Source organism: Carassius gibelio, chromosome B2 (assembly GCF_023724105.1).
Source record: "Carassius gibelio isolate Cgi1373 ecotype wild population from Czech Republic chromosome B2, carGib1.2-hapl.c, whole genome shotgun sequence".
Lineage (NCBI taxonomy): Eukaryota > Metazoa > Chordata > Actinopteri > Cypriniformes > Cyprinidae > Carassius > Carassius gibelio.
This window is the reverse complement of record NC_068397.1, coordinates 31,165,264-31,188,832: the sequence shown is the minus strand read 5'-3', so window position 1 is coordinate 31,188,832 and position 23,569 is coordinate 31,165,264. Positions and strand designations below refer to the sequence as shown.

Sequence of the window (23,569 nt, the reverse complement as noted above, 5' to 3'; positions counted from 1 at the left end):
CATCTTTCTGAGATATTAACCAGTTTTTTCCCAATCCAAACATTTCCAGTTTCCTCAGTCTCCTTACAAATAATTTCCATGACATCACATATTGATTCTTGTCCATAAATCACTAAATTGTCCTTCTTTCTCCTGAACAGGCATTTCTTGTTCAATAAAGTCACTCTTGTTTTTACTTAATAATGTAAATCTTGTTTTTATTTTTATTGCAGCCATTAAAATACAGTGAAACTGTAAAAAAATCGTCCACATAACAGGCTCATAACATGATGGATGGAACAGGTAATCTATTATTATTATTATTATTAATGCCTTACATCAGAACAGTAAAATGAGAAATATTCAAATGTAAAAAAAGAAAAACAATTAATGATAAACAACCAGTTTTGGGCAAGTTACTTGGAAAATATAATGAGCTAAGCTGCAGCAAGATGACAAAAGTTTGCTACATCTAAGCTATTGTTTGTTTCCATTTTTATATTGAACTAATATCATACCAAGTCAATGCAATCTCTGTGATCAATAGCACTGTCAGTAAAGCAGACAGACATAATAGTTTCGTTTAGTTGTTTATTCAACAATTGTTCGAAACCAATTTGGCAACAAAAATCTGAATCATGTAAAGGGCCGGATTTACCTCATATTGTAACATAGGCAAAATTATTTCTTTTTTTTTATTATTAATTTTGTATGCAAGGAATGATGAGTCGTGGTATGAACACACAAACAACAGTCTTTAATCATCCAGAAACTAGGAATACAGTAAAGAAAACAGGTAGCACAACGAGGATAGACATTAAAGACTCAACCAGGACTCATGGGGCAGACTATTCTTTAAATACACAACTAAACAAGGTAATTAACAAGACACAGGTGAATCACATATGACAATCAGACAACAGAGAAACTAGGTCACAGAGCACATGGGGAGCAAAAACACACACAGACAGTCCAGAGGAGTGACAGCATCCTCGCGCCACAGAAACAACAAAGAGTCGAACTGTGGGGGACTTAGAAGGAGGACAAAAGAGTGGAGGTGGGATGGAAACGGGATGGCACAGGGCTGGCAGGAAATCCAAAACTGATGGAGGTTCAGGAGGAAGATGGACCACCGGGAGGAGGCCGGTAGACAGAGCCCATGGTGGTGACAATGGAGCCAGGGAGGAGAGCACAGGGACCCAGGCCACTGCCATAACTGTGACACACTATAGAGCTGACAGAGGGAGGAGCCATGGTGGAGGAAGGGCTGACCAATGGCAGTGGAGCAGGTGGTGGAGGAGGCCGATGTGGAGATGGAGAGCTGATGAGCCAGGGTGACGAGGAGGGTCCTGAGGGCTGAGTGGAACTGATAGCCTCAGCGACCGATGCGGAGGTGGGAATCTGTAAGGCTGCGGTGGAGCCGGATTGACAGAGGGCCGAGGAGCAGCCAAAGAGAAAGGAGGAGCCTGACGGAGCCGGAGGGATGAGGTAAGTTGTAAGTTGCGACCTATGCTCTCATTCAAGGTTAGATTATTGTAATGCTTTAATGGGTGGTTGTTCTGCTGTGACGTAGTGTGTTTAGGGAAAACACAAGGAGAGGGTAAGATCCAATAGCAAGGTATGTTTAATTAACAAAAAGGGTATATACAAAATAAACAGTCCAGGAAGACAAACAAAAGAGGGAATCGGACGAAACGGAATGGAACTCGGAGGAATGAGAAGGTAAGGGTAAGTCTCGGGAGACGAGAACATAGTACACAGACGGTAAGGACTCCATACAAACAACAGAGAATGACAGATATATATAAGGAGACTAATGACAAAGGATTGACAGCACCTGTGCGATTTAATTGGAGTGCAATTACTGTGAAGACAGGACCAGACTAGAGGAATTAAAGTGCCTATATGGTGAAGTGCCTAAGGAGAAGTGAGCTCACTAGGGAACACCCAGGAAAACAGAGACTGGCAGCGTGACATATGCATGCTCAATAAACAAACTCCAGCTGATCTAAAATTCAGCAGTTCTTACTAGAACCATGAAGTATGACGATATTAGCCCCATTCTGTCAACACTGCAATGGCTCCCTATTAAACACTTTATACATTATAAAATCTTTCTAATTACTTATAAAGACCTGAATGGTTTAGCACCTCAGTATTTGAATGAGCTCTTGTTGCATTATAATCCTCCACATCCTGTCATGATCCAGTCATGATCTTGTTTCTTTCTCTGTCTCCCTCTGCTGGTAACTCTTCTCCTTTTTAAGAACGGTAAGCCGGATGCGTTGTCCCGGCTTTTCAATTCCTCAACCACCCGCACCCCCGGGAGGAGATTTTCCCTCCCGGTCGGGTGGTGGGTACTACGGTTTGGGGAATCGAGAGACAGGTTAAGCGCGCTCTCTCTCGCGTCACCACTCCCCATAACTGCCCTAGGGCCAGCCTCTCTGTCCCGTTTCCCACACGCTTAGCTGTGCTTCAGTGGGCTCATTCCTCTAAATTAGCTGCTCATCCTGGTGTTCGGGGTACTATCGCTTTTATCCGCCAGCATTTCTGGTGGCCAACCTTAGACCGTGAGAAGCGTCGTTTTATCGCCACCTGCTCTATTTGTGCCCAGACCCATGCAATTCCCCACCTGCTGGTCTCCTGCGGCCGCTACCTGTCCCCTCTCGCCCGTGGTCCCATATAGCCCTCGATTTTATGACCGTTCTTCCGCCCTCGGCCGGTAATATGGTCATCCTGACTGTGGTCGAACGCTTTTCTAAATCGCCCAGATTATGGTTGATAATGTGTTCAAGTTTCACGGGTTGCCCACCGACGTCATGTCCGATAGGGGTCCGCAATTCGCCTCGCAGTTTTGGAGAGAGTTTTGCCACCTCATAGGTGCCACTGCTAGCCTTTCCTCGGGTTTTCACCCCCAGACTAACGGTCAGGCCAAACGAGCCACTCAGATTGTAGCCTTTCGCAATCCCACGTCTTGGGCCGAACAGCTCCCCTGGGCCGAGTATGCTCATAACTCTCTCCCATCCTCTGCCTCAGGTCTTTCACCCTTCCAGTGTTGCCTCGGTTATCAACCTTCTTTATTTTCGTCTCAGGAGACCGATCCTAACTGTCCGTCCTTTCAAACCTTTATTAGTCGCTGCAAGCGAACCTGGAGGAGGGTTAGATCTGCCCTATGTCGCTCGAGAGGATGCATGTTTGTCGCTGCTAATAGATCGCGTGTCAAGAGCCCTCGTTATGTTTCTGGTCAGAGAGTATGGCTATCTGCTTCCAATTTACCTCTCCAATCTGATTCTCGTAAACTGGCTCCCCGCTTTATCGGACCATTCCACATCGTCAAGATCATTAATCCTGTCGCCGTCAAACTTCGTTTGCCACATAATCTTTGTCGTGTTCACCCGGTGTTTCACGTTTCTTGCATTAAACCAGTCTCCCGCTCACCCCCTCCCGTGTCTTTTTCTGCCGTTCGTATCGAAGGCTCCCCGGTCTACACTGTCCGCAAGATCATGGACATGCGCCGCCGGGGGTGTGGGCACCAATATTTGTGGTATGGTCCTGAGGAGAGAAGCTGGGTTTCTCCCAAGGACATCCTAGACCCCTCGCTCATTGATGATTTCCTCCGGTCTCGCCAGATTCCCCCGCTGGAAAGCCAGGAGGCGCTCTTTGAGGGGAGGGTACTGTCATGATCCAGTCATGATCTTGTTTCTTTCTCTGTCTCCCTCTGCTGGTAACTCTTCTCCTTCTTCCCTTCACTCTCCGTTTCTTTACTACAGCTGTCTCCACTCCCATTAGGATAATTTCCCTCCACCTGTTTCTCATCCTGTCTCATTATCTTGGTTACTTCTCCCCTCTCTTTCTCCTGTCTCATTGTCAGATTGTTGTCACCTATGAGTATCGATCATTGGTGTCTGCACATTAGTTTTGTCCTGTCCTGTCATGTCGGGGTTTGGTTAGTAGTTCACTTCCACTGCTGGGATTACTCTGTGCTCACCATTTGCACCCACAGAACCTTACCTGCTGAAAGTTGCTTCGGCCTCCCCGCTCTGCGAGCACCGACCGCCGGCTCCTTCGTGAGTCCCGAGAGCCTCCGCCTCACCAGTCTGCTGGTCACCCCTGCCACAGAGGTCGTCTAAGTTTATTTGTGCTACCCAGTCTACGGGTCATCTTCTGTTAGTCTATTTCTCCTACGCCTTTGTTGGAATACCTGTGGCCAGACTTTGTTTCGTTAAAGGACAATTATCATTGCACTCGCATTTGAGCCCTCCCTTCTCTCTCCATTACCATCACACATCCACTGTGTTCTCAAATCTCTGGCCATTTGATAATACCTAGAATATAGAAATCAACTGCGGGTGGCAGATCCCGAACTACATTACTTCCCAAAAACTTATATTGCCTATGTTCTGTTCCCAGCGTTTCTGTCTGTTTCCTGCTCCTGTTTGCTTTGTGCCTTGTTTGTCCTCATATTAACCCGTTTGTTGCCATAGCTACCCTTTTAGTTTCCACGACAACCAATCACCTTCACCTGTCCCTTGTAAGCCCCTGGTTTTCCTGTGTTTTCCTGTGTTCTTTGTCTTGTGTTGTCTTTAGTGAAACCTCTTTCTTGTTTCTGAAACACTCAAGCCCCATGTATATATACATTCTGTGTCCTCCAATGGATGAGTTTGATAATTATGCAGAACCATCGAGTAGACTCATTCTGTTTCAAAATACTCTTCACACCTGTGCTATTGTCCACATACTGTCCACATGGTAAAAAATAGGGCTACAAGCGGACAGTGTGAACAGACATCATTTGTCACTTCTTATTTATTTACTTGTGTTCTTTGAGTGTTTGTCTGAGACTGAAATCTAGTACACATTTAATTGTCAAGGTTCCCAATTATATGTCTAGGAGAATCACGTTTCCAAGTCAAATTCTTTGCATTTACTCTAATAACAGTCAGTGTTTAAACTAAACTCAGCAGGAATGAGGAAGCTGCTTCACAGACTCACAGACACACCTGTTTTACACACGTCACTCAAACACAGAACCAGGAAACAGAATCACGTGACTTCAGGGAAAGAGAAACTGAAGTGTAGTTGAGCTGTTGTGTGTTTGTGTCTCTGTGTTCATGCAGTAAAATGGCAGAAGCCAGAGTTTCTCAGGATGAGTTCATGTGTCCGGTGTGTCTGGATCTCCTGAAGGATCCAGTGACCGTTCCCTGTGGACACAGTTACTGTAAGATCTGTATTACAGACTGCTGGGATCAGGAGGATCAGAAGAGAGTCTACAGCTGTCCTCAGTGCAGACAGACCTTCAGTCCAAGACCTGCTTTAGCTAGAAACACCATGCTGGCTGAAGTGTTGGAGAAACTGAAGAAGACCAGACTCTCTGCTGACTGTGAGGCTGGAGCTGGAGATGTGCAGTGTGACGTCTGTACTGGAAGAAAATACAGAGCCGTCAAGTCCTGTCTGGTGTGTCTGGAGTCTTACTGTCAAACTCATTTTGAGCGGCACGAGGAGTTTCATTCACGTAAACCACACAAAGTGACTGAAGTCACTGGACGACTGCAGGAGATGATCTGCCAGAAACATGAGAAGATCCTCGAGGTTTTCTGTCGCACTGATCAGAAGTGTATATGTCTGCTGTGTACGATTATTGAACATAAAAACCATGACATTGTACCAGCTGCAGACCAGAGGACAGAGAAACAGGTATTTCAAATTAATCATTAAGTTAATACTCAGTGTAGTGATCCAGTAGTCTTCTTTGTTTTTGCTTTTTGTTTATGTTGTGTAAAGCCATAGCTTAATTACACAGAAACACAGTTAGTGTGAAGCTCTATGTCTGTGTCAGTTTCACTTTTATAATACTTACACACGCAGCATGAAACAAGCCTTAATCTTCATGTTAATTCATGTATGATTAATGTATCATAACAGATCTTCACTTCTGGAGTTTGAACCTACAGCCATTAGTTGTCAGCTCCTCTTTTACTGGATTGATCTGTTCATGATGATTTAGTGTCAGTAGTTTTCTGTGAGATTGACGATCATCTGTTTGTCCTGCAGAAGCAGCTGAAGGAGACACAGAAGACGCTCCAGCAGAGAATCCAGCAGAGAGAGAAAGATCTCCAGCAGCTGAGAGAGACTGTGGAGTCTCATAAGGTGAGTCTGGAGAAGAAGAGAAGTTTGTCTCCGTCTCAGTTCAGACTCACTGAAGCTGAATCACTGTGTGTCCTAACAGCGCTCTGCACAGACAGCAGTGGAGGACAGTGAGAGGATCTTTACTGAGCTCATCCGCTCCATTGAGAGAAGCCGCTCTGAGCTGATACGACTGATCAGAGATCAGGAAAAGACTGCAGTGAGTCGAGCTGAAGAACGACTGGAGCGACTGGAGCAGGAGATCAATGATCTGAGGAGGAGAGACGCTGAGCTGGAGCAGCTTTCACACACACAGGATCACATCCAGTTCCTGCAGGTAACACACATCTAGAAGAAGTTTGTCATGTATGTTTATCTTAAGATAAAACTCTTAGCTAAAAACTTTAAATGCTGTCTAGGAGAACTCTTAATAATAAGATAAAAGGTTTCGTGAATACGGGCCCTGGTTTTCATTTTTCTCAAGCTTTTAGCTACGCTGCTCCTTATCTGCAGAATTTACTTTCACAAGATATTCGAAACAGTGATCTCTTCCCATTTTCAAATCTAATTTAATGATAATAATTTTATCTTATTCTTTTGACTTTTAAGTGGGTTTGAATGTCATTGTTACTGTTTTATGTGTTTTTAATTGCATGTAATGTGACATTGAGAGCCATGTAATTGTAATTTTCCATGTTGTAATTGTTATTCCCCAACTTAGCATATTATTCACTGATACCTACACGAGGTACTCTATAGATACTCTGTTATTACAAAAAAATGACGCTGTAAATTCTGTTTACTTCTGCTGTAAATCTGTGATCTAAAGTGTTTCTGTGTTTTCTGTAGAGTTTCCAGTCTCTCTCAGCTCCTCCTGAATCTACAGACGTAAATGATGATCTCTTCAGTTCTCTCTTCTCTTCTGATGATCTGAGAGAATCTGTCCATCAGCTGAGAGACAAACTGGAGGATTTCTGTAAAGAGCAGCTCCAGAAGATCTCAGACAGAGGTAAAGTCCTGGAGATTCATCTGCTCTCAGAAACCAGTCCATCATCATCTCATATCATGGAGAACATCATATTAGAAATGTGTTAGGAATAGATACAGGATCATGAGAATCACACTGTTCATGTCTGTTGATTTCCACAGTCACATTCACCAACATTGATCTCTGGACCAGGAAGGACTTCCTACAATGTAAGTCAGTAAGAAAACCAGCAGAAAAACTCATGAGTGTGTTCATGTTCCTCCTGTAGAAGGAGAAAGAAGAGTTTATAACTGATGATGTAAATGATGATGTGCACAGATACTGAGACACTGATGATACACTGAACATGAAGAGATCAAACAGATTCATAATTCCTGATTCTGATGTGTTTTATCTCCATCAGATTCCCATCAGTTCACTCTGGATCTGAACACAGCATATAAACACCTCCGTCTGTCTGAGAACAACAGAGTGATTACATACACTGACACAGATCAGTCGTATCCTGATCATCCAGACAGATTTGATGTGTGGTGTCAGGTGTTGTGTAGAGAGAGTGTGTGTGGACGCTGTTACTGGGAGATTGAGTGGAGTGGAGATGATGGTGTGTTTATATCAGTGTCATATAAGAGCATCAGCAGGAAGGGACGAGGTGTTGAGTGTGGGTTTGGATATAATGATCAGTCCTGGAGTTTGTGCTGCTCTCCCTCCAGATACTCTTTCAGACACAATAACATAAAGACTGATCTCTCTGTGAAGCCCATCATCAGGAGAATAGGAGTGTTTGTGGATCACGGAGCAGGAACTCTGTCCTTCTACAGCGTCTCTGACACAATGAGCCTCATCCACACAGTCCAGACCACATTCACTCAGACGCTCTATCCTGGGTTTACGGTTTATAATCTTGGATCATCAGTGAAAGTGAAAAAGTGAAAGTGAAAGTGAAGTGACATTCAGCCAAGTATGGTGACCCATACTCAGAATTTGTGCTCTGCATTTAACCCATCCGAAATGCACACACACAGAGCAGTGAACACACACACACACTGTGAGCACACACCCGGAGCAGTGGGCAGCCATTTATGCTGCGGCGCCCGGGGAGCAGTTGGGGGTTCGATGCCTTGCTCAAGGACACCTCAGTCGTGGTATTGAAGGTGGAGAGAAAGCTGTTCATGCACTATCCCCACCCACAATTCCGTCCGGCCCGAGACTAGAACTCACAACCCTTCGATTGGGAGTCCGACTCTCTAACCATTAGGCCACGACTTCCCCCATCAGTGAAACTGTGTTGATGAATCAGAATAGATTTTTATTTTATTTTATTGAGGATATACATATTATAGAATTTTCAATCAGCAGTATATAAGAGGCTCAAGTATTTTTGTATAAATGTACATACATAAAGCAGAACACTACATAAAAAAGGACATACAGTGCAAAAGTTGAACACAATTTTGTAGCAAGAAGTACAATAAAAGTTTATATACATAAAATGAAAGAAAATAAGTGTTTATACAGATACTGACTGTAAGAAGTCTATGAAGGGTTGCCAAATATTATAAAAACCTGAGAGATCCTTCAACAAATATCTAATTCTTTCCAAATGTAAAGTGATGGATAAATCTCGAAGCCACATTTTGTCAGTGGGTATCGCTGGTCCTTTCCATGATATCAGAAGTAACTTTTTTGCATTGATAAGAGAGTAGGAAATGAACCGTTGCTGGGCTGAAGTCAATTTTCTAAATAACTCTGATGTGCCGAGGATAATCAGCAATGGTTCCGGTGACAATGTAATTAAAAAAATTCTTGAGAGTACATTAAACACATCAGACCAATGACTGGCGACCTTCGGACAAGAAAAAAAAGCATGAAAGAGTGTTGCATTGAGGGACTGACATTTATCACAGTTTAATAAAACGTTCAGAAAAATCTTTACTTGTGGATCTTTACTTTGAAAAGTGAAGCCTATGAATAATTTTGAACGATGTCTCGTATTATTGGAGCAGGAGTGTATGCATTTCAGCGATTCTTCCCAGATGTCATCAGGAATATGGGTACCCATGTCCTTCTCCCAACTATCTTTATATTTATTGGACGGAGGGGAAGACATTGTTTGTAATTTGTAATATATATTAGAGATAAATGTATCTTTATATGGGGGTATAGTGAGACATTCATCTAGCATAGATTGTGGTTGTGTCTCGAAACCTGGCATGAGTTTTCGTATATAGTCTCTAACCTGTAGGTATCTAAAGAAATCATTGTTATGTAGTTTGAACTTTGTTTGTAATTGTGCAAAGGAAGCAAATTTACCGTCAATATACAGGTCACGGATACTACACAATCCTAATTTCCTCCAGTTAGAGAACGTCCAATCTAAATTAGAAGGGGCAAAGGATGGGTTTTTAGCAATTGGTAAAAAAAGAGGCAGCGTGTTGTGGGAAAAGTGTGATTTAATTTGTTTCCATATACAAAATAAATTATGTATGATCGGATTCTGAATGTCCTTTGTCTTGTCCAGTGGCAATGGTGAAAGTTCTAGCGCTGCAGGTAAATATGGATCAGTCTTCCACTTCAATAGTTAACCAAGTGGGGAGTGTGTTAGAAGTGATGATGAAGGAGTTAAAAGCACACGCCCAATAATACATCATAAAATTTGGGAGAGATAGACCACCATTCATTTTAGATTTGGTTAAAAGTTTTATGTTAATTCTTGGAGTTTTGTAATCCCATAGAAAGGGTTGAATAATTGAATCAATTTTCTTGAAAAAGGATTTTGTTAAGAAAACAGGAATATTTTGAAACAAGTATAGTATTTGTGGTAGAAAGATCATCTTAATGGCATTTATCCTCCCAAGAAATGATATTAGCAAGGTTTTCCAAAACTGAATTTTATTTTTTTATTTTTTATTTTTATTTTTTATTTTAAGTTTTTCCAATAAAGGTGGAAAATTAGATTGCATGAGAGAGGAAAGTTTCTTCGTAACCTCTATACCTAAATATGTGAATTTATCAGTGGTAACCTTAAAGGGAAACCTTGCCAACGTTGTTTGAGGAATGTCATGAACTGGCATTAGTAAACTCTTGGACCAATTTATTCGATATCCTGAAAATGTCCCGAACATTTCAATCTTTTCAAGAATAGAAGGTATAGAGAGGTATAGGGAGGTTTGGTCACATATAACAAAACATCATCTGCATATAGCGAAATTTTATTTGTTGTGGCCTTAGTCTGATAACCATATATTTGGGGGTCTAAACGAATACTTTGTGCAAGTGGTTCAATCGCAAGAGCGAAAATTAGTGCTGACAGGGGGCATCCTTGCCGTGTTCCTCTGAACAAATCAAATGAGGAAGATTTGTATAAATTTGTGCTTTAGGATTTGTATAGCAAAGTCTTATCCATTTAATGAATCTCTCACCTAAATTAAGTCGTTTAAGTACTTCGAACAGATATTCCCACTCTGTTTGATCAAACGACTTTTCAGCATCGAGAGTTATAATCGAGATATATCGAGATATAAAGCCAGTTTGATCGCTGTGAACTATTGTATTCATTAAAGGAGTTAGTCTATTGGCAAGGATTTTTGCATATATTTTGTAATCTATGTTTAATAGAGAAATTGGACGATAAGAGCCAACATTTAGCTCATCTTTACCTTTTTTATGGATAAGAGTAATTGTAGCCTGAGTTAATGTTGGTGGCAGGGTGCCGTCTAGTTGGGTTTGGTTGTACATTCTATGAAGAAATGGTGTAAGAATATTACTAAATGTTTTATAAAGTTCGACCGGTATACCATCAGGGCCAGGTGATTTTCCGCTTTTAAGGGAGGCTATTGCCTTTTGTATTTCTGTGGCTTGAATATCTCTATTAAGGATTTTCGAGTCTTCAGGTGAGATTCTTGATAAGTTACATTCGTCTAGAAATGTATTCATAGTATTGGGATCACTATTACATTTTGAAATGTACAAGTCAGAGTAAAACTGTAAGAAACGCATATTTATCTCCTTTGGCTAAAATAGTATGTGTCCCCTGTCATCTCCAATCTTGTGAATAGCTCGATCGGCTTCTATTTCTTTAAGTTGACGGGCTAATAATTTGTGTGGTTTCTCTCCAAACTCAAAGTGTTTTTGTTTAATGAATAAAAAAGCTGATGAAATTTTCCCAGAGAGAAGCCGATTGAGTTGATATTTCAGATTAGTTATTTCTCTATGCAAGTCCAATTGTTGTATCTGTTCTTCAAGATGTTTACGTTGAGTTGCTTCTTCTTTCTTTTTGGCAGCTTCATACGAGATTACACATCCTCTCAAATAGGCTTTGAAAGCCTCCCATAGAGTGCATGATGTGACTTCTGGGGTATCGTTCGTTTCAAAATCTAGTTTTATTTGAGCTTGAATGAAACCACAAAACTCCTTGTTTGTCAGTAGATAAGGGTTTAGTCTCCAGGATCTACTGGGTGGGTCCGCACCTTCCAAATATAAATTGAATGTTAATGGGCTGTGGTCTGAAATTGATATGGTATGATATTTCACATTAGTTGTTCATGAAACTAGTTGAGCGTCAATTAGGAAATAATCAATTCTACTGTGAGAGTTATGAACTGCTGAAAAAAAAGAATAATCTCTGCCAGAAGGGTTGATAAAACGCCATAAATCTATTAGGTTCATACTTTTAAGGAATGAGTTTATAAGAACACTTGAATTGTTTTGGGATATTTTACGAGATGCTGATCGATCAAGAAATGGGTCTTAAGGCGTGTTAAAATCTCTTCCTATTATTAACATAGTCTGCGATAGATTGGGAAGTAAACTGAAGACTTTCTTAAAAAATGCAGGATCATCATTATACATTGACGAGGGTTAGAGATGTGTTGTATATCTCTCCCGAGACAATTATATAACGACCATCTTTATCTCCTGTAGTGGAATTATGAATAAAGTGTATGCCTTTCTTTATTATAATGGATGCGCCTCTTGCTTTTGTAGAGAAGGACGTGTGATATATCTCTTTTACCCATTTAGCTTTCAGTCTATTATGACGGTTATTTTTTAAATGCGTCTCTTGTAAAAAGGTTATGTCTGAGTGCAATGATTTTAAGTGATTCAACACTTTACCTCTCTTCACCGGGTTGTTTGCACCACGTATATTCCAGCTTGTAAATGTCAGTCCCTTTTTAACATTCGATGCGTTCATCATATGTAATAAGAAGGAAGGTTGGCATATGAATGAGATGTGAAAACAAGTATCTATATAAGTTATATTGAATGGAACTTGCTTCTATTACTGCACAAAAATTGTAATTCTGCATATTCGCGAGCACAAACACAGTGAACAACAAATAAGTGAACAACTTAAACATAAATACCTTAGGCTAACCTAATGTAGTCGAAAAGAAACAAAAACAAAACTTCCCTGTATGAGTAACCTAACTTACTAAGACTGTTACTCCTTTTGAGGGAAGCCCCTTAAGCCAAACTATAAAGTCATGGCCATTTGTAACACAGAACAAAGGACGTGATAGTAATGGAGGCGTATTACGAATGGGCGCGGTGGGTCAGAGGGGTTTGGGCGTTGTCTAAGGGTCCTGTGAGCTCTGTCAATAAGCGGAGCTTCATCCAACGAGAGTACATCTTTCAGAAAGTTGGCAATAAAGTCTCTCGGTTTCGTTGTTTCCGAGCCCTCTCGTACACCTGTAATCCTGATATTGTTTCTACAAGATCTTCCCTCTAAATCTTCATTCTTTTGTTTAAGACTGACAACTTCAGCACTGAGATTAGCCACCTGTTGCTCAAGTTGGCTAATGCTATGAGAGTGTGCGGTGGCGGCCTCTTCTATATCAGTGACTTTAGCTTGTAGCATCTGGGATTTTGCTTCAAGATTAGTAATAGACACTTGGGCGATGTTGTTAGTCGTGACGATCTCCGCTCTCAAATCGTTATATACACGTTCAATGCGCCTTTCCAAATTCTCACAGATGTCATCTTTTATTTTCGTCATTTCACCTCTGAGTGCTGTGATGGCAGCTAGTAGTGCTCGATTAGGAGGATCCTCCTCATCACCGCTGGACTCATTGGACAGCGTGCCAGGCAAGGTCGGCGGCTGGTTGAGGCCTAGTTGAGTCGATTTCGGTTTCTTGGGTTTTTGTTTGCTCGTGATGAGATATCCAGTCGAATTTGAAGTCTTATTGTTTTAAAAGTAAATGTGTTCTGAAAGCGTAGAACTTACATCGGTGTTGGCCTTTGAAAGTATTTTTTAGCGGATTTGGCTGAGGGAGCTCTTAAAGAGGCTTCTTACTCCATCATCGCTCAGTGGCGCCCCCCGAATCAGAATAGATTGACGAGAGATTTTACCCATAATGCTTTGAGCTGCATGATGATTCAGCAACAGTGAGATGTTTAAGAGTCTCTTCCTCTCTCTTCATGACATTAATACTGCAGCTGAACTTCTGTCAGTGAAATAATATCAGAATAAATATATAATAAATCCTCATACAGAGAATAAGATCAGTGTGTGTGTTCAAGCTTTGTGTTTCTATGATCTGCTTAGATGCAATAAGACGATGATTTTTGAACCTGCAGTTTTCTTGCTTTCACATTTTAGTACTGTACTTTTCCCACATCTTCCTGACATAATTACTTGTTTTATGATTTTTGGACAGTGTTGTCTTATTTATACCTTTCCAATTATCATGCCATCATATACTACTTTCTCTTGTTCAGTAATTTCTCATACCCTTTTCCCCTATTATTCAATAAAGATATTACTTAATATGAAAACTCTGTTTTGTTTTTTTGTGCCTTTAGTTTTAATTTCATTTTATTAAAGTACCACATGTAATATAAGTTAGAAATAACTCTATAAATACATGTAAATGCATTTATTTTTCATTGCAAGCACCAATCTCATCAGTTGCATCACTGTTTGAGGATGTGTCCAGTTTAATTTCTGTTGAAGTCCTGCCTCTCACAATAAAACAGTCCCACATCATTACAAACACTTCATAAACTCACCGCGAGCCGTTTGAAACTGAACTGAGAAACCAAACTACACGACATGTCCAACAAAGGTACTGTAACTAGTGCATGTATTTAATCATTAAAGTATGATTTAGATATTAGATGATTGCATTTTATTAAACATGCTGTTTATGTTATTCTTGCATTTTCTCATAATTCAAGATACGTTTTTTAAAAGCCTTGATTACCATGTGGATAATTTTAAGTTAAATATATGCAACTTACACAGTAAACAAAACAAAGTCTCTGTACTTAGTCTTGTGTTAGATTAGTCTTAGATTAGTCATGGTTTACATGGTTTGATTTTCTCAACTAATGACTGCATCATTATTTAATTCTCCTTAAGTCACTGAATGCAGGATTGATGAAGGTAAATTTAAGACTTAATACCAAGTAAAGGCAATTTTTTAAATGAATAGAAGGGAACACAATGTGTCAATGGTCTCTAAATATAAATGTCTTTTATTAACAGCACTTCAAATTTTACAGACCTCCATTACTTTTTAAAATCTCCAAAATTGTTCTGCTCAAAACACAAGAATATGGAAATAATTTTTACTGTACCTTCTGATCATACTCAGAAAAAGTGCTGTTCTTTCTCTGATTTTTTCAGTTTTCCAGTGAAAATGTCTAAAGATCCTTAATTTAAGATACAATTGCTTGAAAAACAATAAATATGAACAAAAATTATTTTATTGCTCATTCAAATTAGATTTTTGTGATCATACACTTTTCCTTTCTGTTTGTAAGATTAGAAAACTGCATTCACTACAATATTTGCCTATACAAGAGAAGGCATATCAAACATGTATGTCGTCTTTGGGCTTTATCCTGTGAAATAATGAAGAATTTAAGGATCTAATCTGACTTTTCTTACAATGTGTGTAGCTTCAAGACATTAACCATATCTTGATCTTTTGTTTTTGTTTCATACATTTAATGTAATTTATTTGGTTTCAGTTTTATTGCTTCTTATTTTAATTTTTGTGATTATATCCAACTATATTAAACTAAATAGAGGGAATACATGTCAATATGTATTGTGTCTCTGGACCATAAGTTATATTAATCTATGTTAAGAATATCTTCATTGATTAAAGAAAAAAAGGTATGAGAAAAGTCTTAAAGTATATGATGTCATAATTAGCTTATTTCATAACTATTTAAGAAAAATGTATGTACTTCATAAGTAATGCTTGTTTGTTAAAACAAAAGTTGTGATTTAATTTCAGACACAGAAAGCGACAAGGGAAGTCAACTGGCACAAAGGAAGAAGAAGGAATATAAAGTAATGATAAAGTTTGCTACCGACTCTGTGAGTAACATCAACCCTTTGAAACTTACAAAAGCAATTAAAGAAAGTGTAGGGATTGTAGAGAATATAAAATCTATGAAGGATGGAACACTGTTGTTGTTTTGTAAAGATAGTAGGCAACAAAAAAGCAGCTTTGGGAATTAAATCAATGATCGGACATAAAATAGAATGCTCAATTCCAGAAGAGAGAAACTGGAGTAGAGGTGTAATATCTGGATTTCCTTTGGATCTTTCAGATGAGATGATTAAAAGAAGTGTAAAAGGAGCAGCAGTTAAGGAAGTAAAATGCTTGAAATGTTTCAGAAACAATGAGAAAACTGAAAGTCTTTCAAAAAAACAAACCCCCAAAGCAAGCATAGTAGAGGACGCCCCTGTTAGGATACAACCACAACCAAGTAAGATGCCAACACCAAGTAAAGTAATTGAATTGATGGAAGACAAAGTTTCATTCATAGCTTTTGTGGCAGAAGTGGTGAATTGTTCAGCGCAGGCTAAAAGTAGATCTGAAAGGATTAAGATAATCATTAGAGCTGCAGAAGAACATTTGGAACTGAAGAACATAACAGTTGACATGATAAATTAAAGACTCTTGACACAAGCAACAAACAGTCAGACATCTTGTGGCATAATGGCTTTTGTAATCTTGCAGTGGAATGCAAGAAGTTTAATTGCAAATGGGCAAGAATTTAAGCATTTTATAGCAAATTGTGATGTGTCCCCAGATATTATTTGTGTTCAGGAAACGTGGCTTAAACCACAGTTAAATTTTCAGATTAGTTGGTATGAGGCAATTAGGAAAGACAGGAATAAAGGAAATGGTGGTGGAATAGCAACCTTTATTAAAAAAGGTATAGGTTTTAGGAAAGTTGAAGACAATGAGTATGAGGCTGTGGTAGTGGAGGTATGGGAAGGAAATCAGAGTATTAAGATAATTAATTTTTATAATCAATGTGACAAGCCAACTAAGGATATGATGGAAAATATTGGAGGAATTGGGGATTTTATAATGGTGTGGTGTGGTGATTTTAATGCTCATAGTACTTTATGGGGTAGTTCCAATACTGATTATAATGGATAGATTATAGAAGATATGCTGGACTGGGGAGAGCTAGTGTGCATTGATGATGAAAGCTACACAAGAGTTAATCTTTCTGAATGCAAATGTTCTGTGTTAGATTTGACAATAGTGTCAGAAAATTTAGCTTGAAGATGTGAATGGGCTATTGGTAGTGATCATTTTCCTATTTGTAGTATAATTGGAGTAGACTTAATAAAAACAAGTATGGAAAGACTTCCTAAGTGGAATTTTAAATCAGGGGATTGGGAGTTGTACCGAGAAATATACCATAACAACATGGCTGAAATTAATGATGATGTTGTTGTTAGATTTTGCTGTATCTGACTGAACAGTAGTTTGGGTGGCTCGCCAATGTACTAGATTTCTCTAATACATAAAATAAGTAAGCTTGACCAAAGTTCTTGTGGGGAGAAGAATGTATTAAAGGTAGCAGTGTAGCAGTTCTTCAGAAGTGATGTTAGCATGTCATCCTTCAAACAGTCTTAACCCAAATTACTGTCTGTGAGAACAGACCTTTATATCTGTTAACAAATGTGCTACAAACAATACAATAACACCCCATGGAGAGCCAATGATAGTGAAACCTTTTGTTGACTTGAAAGGATTTCTCCCATGGAGAGCCCATTCACTGACCTGATGTTGACCTAAGATGGTGATTATATGGGCCAGTTGTTTCACACTATTGTGAACAAAGTACAGTTGCCTACAGTTGATTGCAAACACATTCAACCAAAGTTAATAAAAAAACAAATAATCTTTCAATCCCCCCTTTGATCATTTTTGATCACACATATAGAAAGAACTTACAAAACAGTTATAATGTTAGTAGTTATGAACACATGCTGTATTGAGAATGAGGAGTCACGTGCCGATTTGGGTTGATTTGGGAGGGGTCTGAGCCGGTCGGCCCTGATGGCAGGATACGCTATCTGTTGCCACGGGCAATGCCTTCAGAACTTCACAGAGGCACGACTAAACATTTCAGAGCGCTTTCATTTTCGCGCATTTATTTTGTCGGCGGAACAGATCGAGACGGATCTACGAATACGCGAAAGAAAAGGAAGAAAGTAAAGCAATTCAAAAACATAAGGCGAAAGAAAGGGGACCTTACAGGAACAAGCTCACACCAAGCGCAAAACAGCGGTGTTTGGAGAAGCTCTCAGGCATCCTAAATATCGACCCATACGAGCTCCCTGCAGCGGCACAGATACCTGGACCATTTACCTCTGTGCATACATATGGACATTGGGAATTATGGTGTTTACAATGTAAGTCACTTTGCATTCACGCTGTTAATTGCTTTAATCTAACCCGGACATCTACATCTCGTAATCACACATTTAACTACCCTAGCTAACCCAGAACTGGTTTGTCCACTTTGCAGCCCCCAACAAAAAAAACCTGGTACAGTATGTGAACGTTCGTATACATTGAACATCTCGTTACAATCTAGTGTTCAGTCGCAGTTAATTACTTTGTCATTTTGGTCAAGAAGTGCATTCTAAATGCAATGTAATTACAATACGCTAAAACGCATGTGAATAAACTTACTTTGGCCAGTACAACACTGTTTTCTTCACCTGCTGTAGATGGACCCAGCCACAGCAGAAAGCCTCGTAACTTTCTGTAGAACATAGTAGTGTTCTGTAGCTTTAAATCTGAGCAGACTATGATACTCCAGCTTGCTTATACGCATGCGCTAGTTGGTGCTACGTTGTTGAAGTTTGTACACTGTGTATTGAACTCCTGCATGTCCCATAGTAAAGATACTGTTGTTAAAAGGATCTTTGCCTTGCCACTCGTCATTCAGCATGGTGTCAGAAGTGGTCTGCACAGAATCGTAAGAGCAGTGAGAAAATGAACTATTCCGAACGAGCATCCACACAGTAAGCCATCGTTATTCATCGCACAATAAATCATGGCTGAAGGGTTTTGCAGACCCGATCCTCTTGTATTTGATGGCAATATCGCCGAAAATTGGCGTGTGTTTGAGCAGGAATTCGATATATTCATTGCTGCTGCACACTCTGAGAAAGAGCCTCACACGAAAGCATTCATATTGCTTAATCTGGCCGGCTCAGAAGCCATAGAGCGCGAGCGAACATTCGTCTATGCACCCACTGCATATACAGGCGAGGGAGAAAACCGACGAATAATTACTCCGGCTGAATCACGCGAGGACCCAGAATGTCTAAAACGTAAGTTTCGCGAACTTTGCAGTCCACAAACAAACATAACGATGGAAAGACACAAATTTAATTCAAGAAACCAAAAGCCAGGAGAAACAATAGAGGCATATGTAAGCAACCTACGAAACAAGGCACAGAGTTGCAGGTTTGGAGATTTACAGGAAGAATTGATAAGAGATCGACTCGTGTGTGGGATACTCAACGATGGAATGAGAAAACTCCTGTTGCGTGACAATGAGCTAACATTGACAAAAGCCATTGAAATATGTCAAATACATGAACTTACTGACCAGCACACTAAAACACTAGCTGGACCAAAGCAAAACTTGACAAATGTGGATAGTGTTCAACAAACGGTAAAAAGAAAACCGTTTCGTACTCCCAAACACAGATTAGACAAGTTTACCCCGCAACAAATTCATAATTGCAGCAATTGTGGAAGCAACCATGAGGCAAAACGGGAGAAATGTCCTGCATATGGCCAGCAATGTCACAGGTGCAACAAATGGAACCACTTCCAAAAATGCTGCAAATCAGTGAAAATTCAGCGCACACGAAATCTAAAAAAGACTGTAAATCAAATTGATGTTACCAAAGCTTCAAATAGTAGCGAAGACTCATTCTTTATAGATGGAGTTGCAGTTAATCATCAAAAGGTTGCCGGAATTGATTCAAAACAGTTAAAGAAAACTGCAATATCTTGCACAGTGCAAACCAATGGAAAGCCTCTCGAACTAAAGATCGACACAGGAGCCTCATGTAACATCATGTCTTTGCAGACATTCGCACAGGTAAAGCAAGATGAAAACCTGATGAAATAAGACTGTGCATTGACCCTAGGGACCTAAACAAGTTCCTAAAACGTCCGCATTACCCCATGCGCACAGTGGAAGAAGTGGCAGCGCAGATGCCAAACTCCACAGTATTCTCTGTGCTCGACGCAAAAAGCTCCTTTTGGCAGATTGTGCTGGATCACAAGTCCTCCCTCCTCACTACGTTCAGTACGCCATTTGGAATATTCCGATTTCTAAGGATGCCCTTTGGCATTAATTCGGCCAGCGAGGTCTTTCAGCGCGCTATGGAGCAGATCTCTGCTGGCTACCTCTGCGCAGTCATAGTCGATGACATCATTGTGGGAGGTAATGGTGAACAGGAACACGATGCAAACCTAAGAAAAGTTTTGGACCGTGCTCGTGAAGTGAACTTGAGGCTGAACCCTCAAAAGTGCAAATTCCGCCTTAGTGAGGTGAGCTATGTCGGTCATATTTTCACAAGCAAGGGACTACAACCAGACTCAGCAAAAACAAAAGCAATCACAGAAATGCCGGCACCAGACAACGTTACTGCGCTGCAGCGCTTCCTAGGCATGATTAACTACTTAGGAAAATTCATATTGAACTTTAGTGAGCTGTCTGCCTCTCTGCGCGAGCTGACCTGTAAAAACACAGAGTGGTGCTGGTTTAATCAGCATCAGGACGCTTTTGAAGTTCTGAAGCACAGGATTTCTAGTCCACCTACTTTAAAATATTATGACGTCCTTAAACCCGTCACACTCACCTGTGATGCCTCCCAGTTCGGACTCGGAGCTGCGGGTCTTCAAGAAGGTGCTCCTGTTGCGTACGCTTCACGTACTCTAACGCAAACAGAAGCGCAGATAGAAAAAGAACTTCTGGCTGTTGTATTTGCGTGCACCAAATTCAATGACTACATATATGGTAAACAAATTCACATCGAAACTGACCATCAGCCATTGGTTACCATCCTTAACAAGCCTATCCACACAGCTCCAGCAAGGCTGCAACGCATGATGCTAAGATTGCAGAAATACGACTTCAAAATCACATACAAGAAAGGAAAACATATGTTCCTTGCCGACACATTGTCACGTTCCCCCAGAGACTCACCAGACGAACACACAGATGACGGAGCTGACTTCGAAGTTATGTCAGTTCAACACATCTCATCTTCCAGACTGAAGGAGTTGCAAACTCATACTGCACAGGATCCAGTCCTTCAACCTCTCTGCAGTATAATCAAGTCAGGGTGGCCCTGTAGCCAATCAAAGCTGCCAGCGGAAATTCGTGAGTATTTTCCCTTCAGGGATGAGCTCACAGTCGATGAAGATATACTCATGAAGGGACAGAGAACGGTTATTCCAGAATCACTACGCAGTGAGTATATCACCATTATTCACAGAGGTCATCCAGGCCTTGATGCAACCAAACGCAGGGCACGGTGCATTGTATTCTGGCCTTCTTTAACTAAAGACATTGAAAAGGAGGTACTATCGTGCTCTGTCTGTAACAGTATGAAACCCCATCAACAAAAAGAGCCTCTACACTTACATCACATCCCAGATCTTCCATGGTCAAGTGTGGCTACGGATATCTTTGAGTGGAATGGTCAACACTACCTTGTACTAGTTGACTCATATTCGGGATGGTTCGAAATTGATCTGCTTCGTGACCTGTCCTCCAGCACAGTAATCACAAAACTCAAAAGGCACTTTTCAGTTCATGGGAGTCCACACAAAGTCTTTTCAGACAACGGTACCCAGTTTACAAGCCAACAGTTCAAAGAATTTGCTGCTGCTTGGGATTTTACACATACTACTAGTAGCCCTGAATATCCACAAGCTAACGGGCTAGCCGAGAGGGCAGTGCGGAGTGCAAAGCATTTAAGAGGGACGGTTCTGATGTTTTTCAAAACTTGCTCAACCTCAGAAATGTTCCACGTGACCAGACACTGGGTTCACCAGCAGAGAGATTAATGTCGAGACAGACGCGCACATCTCTGCCAATCAGCAAGTCCATTCTGGTGCCAGCCTCAAAGAATAACGTTGCTGTAAAGAATCAGATCTCAAAAAAGAGACATTGTCAAAAGGCATACTATGACAAGTCTAGCAGAACTCTCCGACCACTCTTACAAGGAGAGGTGGTGAGACTTGCAACGTCAAAAGGCCATGACCGAATTGGACTTGTCAAACAGCTCTGCGAGGAACCAAGATCATATCTTGTTGAGGTTGAAGGAAGAGAATACAGGCGAAATCGAAAACATATCCTTCCTGTCGCAGAGCCACCACCACAAAACTTAGACCACAGCGAAATGTCGCTTCCCTTTGTTCAGACCCCCTCTGCTGAATCTAAGCACAAATTCTTCACTCCAAATGAGGTCAAAGAACAATGCACCCCACAAGGAACCGAGAAGAAACCCCTGAATGAACATTCAACAAAAGTTCTTTCTACAGCTCCATATGTGACCAGAGCAGGTCGCATTTGCAAACCAAACCCAAAGTACCTGGAATGAAAAACAAGAATTTTAAAAAGAAAGACAGAAAAGAAAGTTCTGTAATTCAGTAACAAAATGTTCAATTTATAAATGTAAACATTATAACTGATGTTACAATGTGACTTAAAAAATGTTGTGTTAATTGTCTTTTTTACTCTCAGCTCAAGTAATCTGTTAAATGTGTTTCCTATGAAAAAAAAAACTTTGAGTTAACTTTAATACAAGAAACTGTTCATTAAGAAATAACTGTCAAAGTTAAAGGAGGATGTAGAACATAGTAGTGTTCTGTAGCTTTAAATCTGAGCAGACTATGATACTCCAGCTTGCTTATACGCATGCGCTAGTTGGTGCTATGTTGTTGAAGTTTGTACACTGTGTATTGAACTCCTGCATGTCTCATAGTAAAGATACTGTTGTTAAAAGGATCTTTGCCTTGCCACTCGTCATTCAGCACTTTCCAAAGACTTGTGGCTTTTAAACTCCTGCATTGTGTAGTAACTTAAACCAAAAACAATATAATTCCCAATGTCCATATGTGTGCATGGAGGTAAATGGTCCAGGTCTCTGTGCCGCTTGAGAGCTTCTCCAAATACCGCTGTTTTGCGCTTGGTGTAACCTAAAAAAAACTGTATTCCATTGTTCCTATGTTTTCCATATGTATCGTGTGAGGTACTGCAGCAGTTTTAAACGCAGCAGTAACTTCCAGGCATGGTAAAACGGTGCAGAATTACGAGAACCTCCTCTTAACAACACATGTAAACAATCCTGTTTAGCCACCGGTATCCTTCCAACATGGCGGAGACCGTGATATTGAGGGAGGGGCTTTGTGCTATGACGACAACTTCTCATTCTCAATACAGGTTCCTTCTTGCAATACTTTTCAGTAATCATGAATACAGAATGCTGCATACAGGCTCCCTTACTTAAGATGACAGAATAAGAGTTCATGGTGAGGTTTGCATTACCTTGAATGCCTAAGTTATTTTTTATTTTAATGTTGCGATCTTGTGGAAGTGACGGATGTTGTTTTGTTCTGTGGATGTTAAGGCATGTTTATCTAGGTGGCCAGTGCAGTTTGGTCCAAGCGTTGGATGTCTTTGCTCGAGCCAGGATGCCGACGTCACACCTCTACTCTTTTTCGAAAGACATCCTGGGATTTTTAATGACCACAGAGAGTCAGGACCTCGGTTTAACGTCTCATCCGAAGGACGGTGCTCGTTGACAGTATAGTGTCCCCATCACTACACTGGGGCGCTAGGACCCACACAGACCACAGGGTGAGCACCCCCTGCTGGCCTCACTAGCACCTCTTCCAGCAGCAACCTCGTTTTCTCAGGAGGTCTCCCATCCAGGTACTGACCAGGCTCAGCCCTGCTTAGCTTCAGTGGACAACCGGTCTTGGGCTCCAGGGTGATATGGATGCCGGCTGGACTGAAAAACACTACTGCCATCTATCCCTCATCTCTAGGCAAATTCACATCAATCCACTCATTGTTTCACTGTGCCTTATCTGCTGTGTCAGTTACTAAAATATCCTCAATTGGTCTGTATTCTTGTTGTGACACATCAGTTTTTTTAATCTTTACCCATTT

At 40.6% G+C, this 23,569-nt stretch overlaps 1 protein-coding gene across 2 annotated transcripts; it reads left to right on the top strand.

The window, feature by feature from the left end:
• The first annotated feature begins 5,028 nt into the window (after window positions 1-5,028).
• On the top strand, window positions 5,029-8,337 carry LOC127950827 (tripartite motif-containing protein 16-like). 2 transcript variants are annotated; one of them, XM_052548157.1, is made up of 6 exons: window positions 5,029-5,673; window positions 6,034-6,126; window positions 6,206-6,439; window positions 6,952-7,111; window positions 7,252-7,299; window positions 7,494-8,337. In XM_052548157.1, the coding sequence occupies exons 1-6, from the start codon at window positions 5,101-5,103 to the stop codon at window positions 8,021-8,023; spliced, it is 1,638 nt and encodes a 545-aa protein (XP_052404117.1). In that variant the 5' UTR covers window positions 5,029-5,100; the 3' UTR covers window positions 8,024-8,337. The 2 variants fall into 2 exon arrangements, with proteins under 2 accessions (XP_052404117.1, XP_052404116.1); XM_052548156.1 differs by having other exon boundaries at window positions 6,031-6,126; window positions 7,494-8,336.
• Window positions 8,338-23,569: the final 15,232 nt, after the last annotated feature.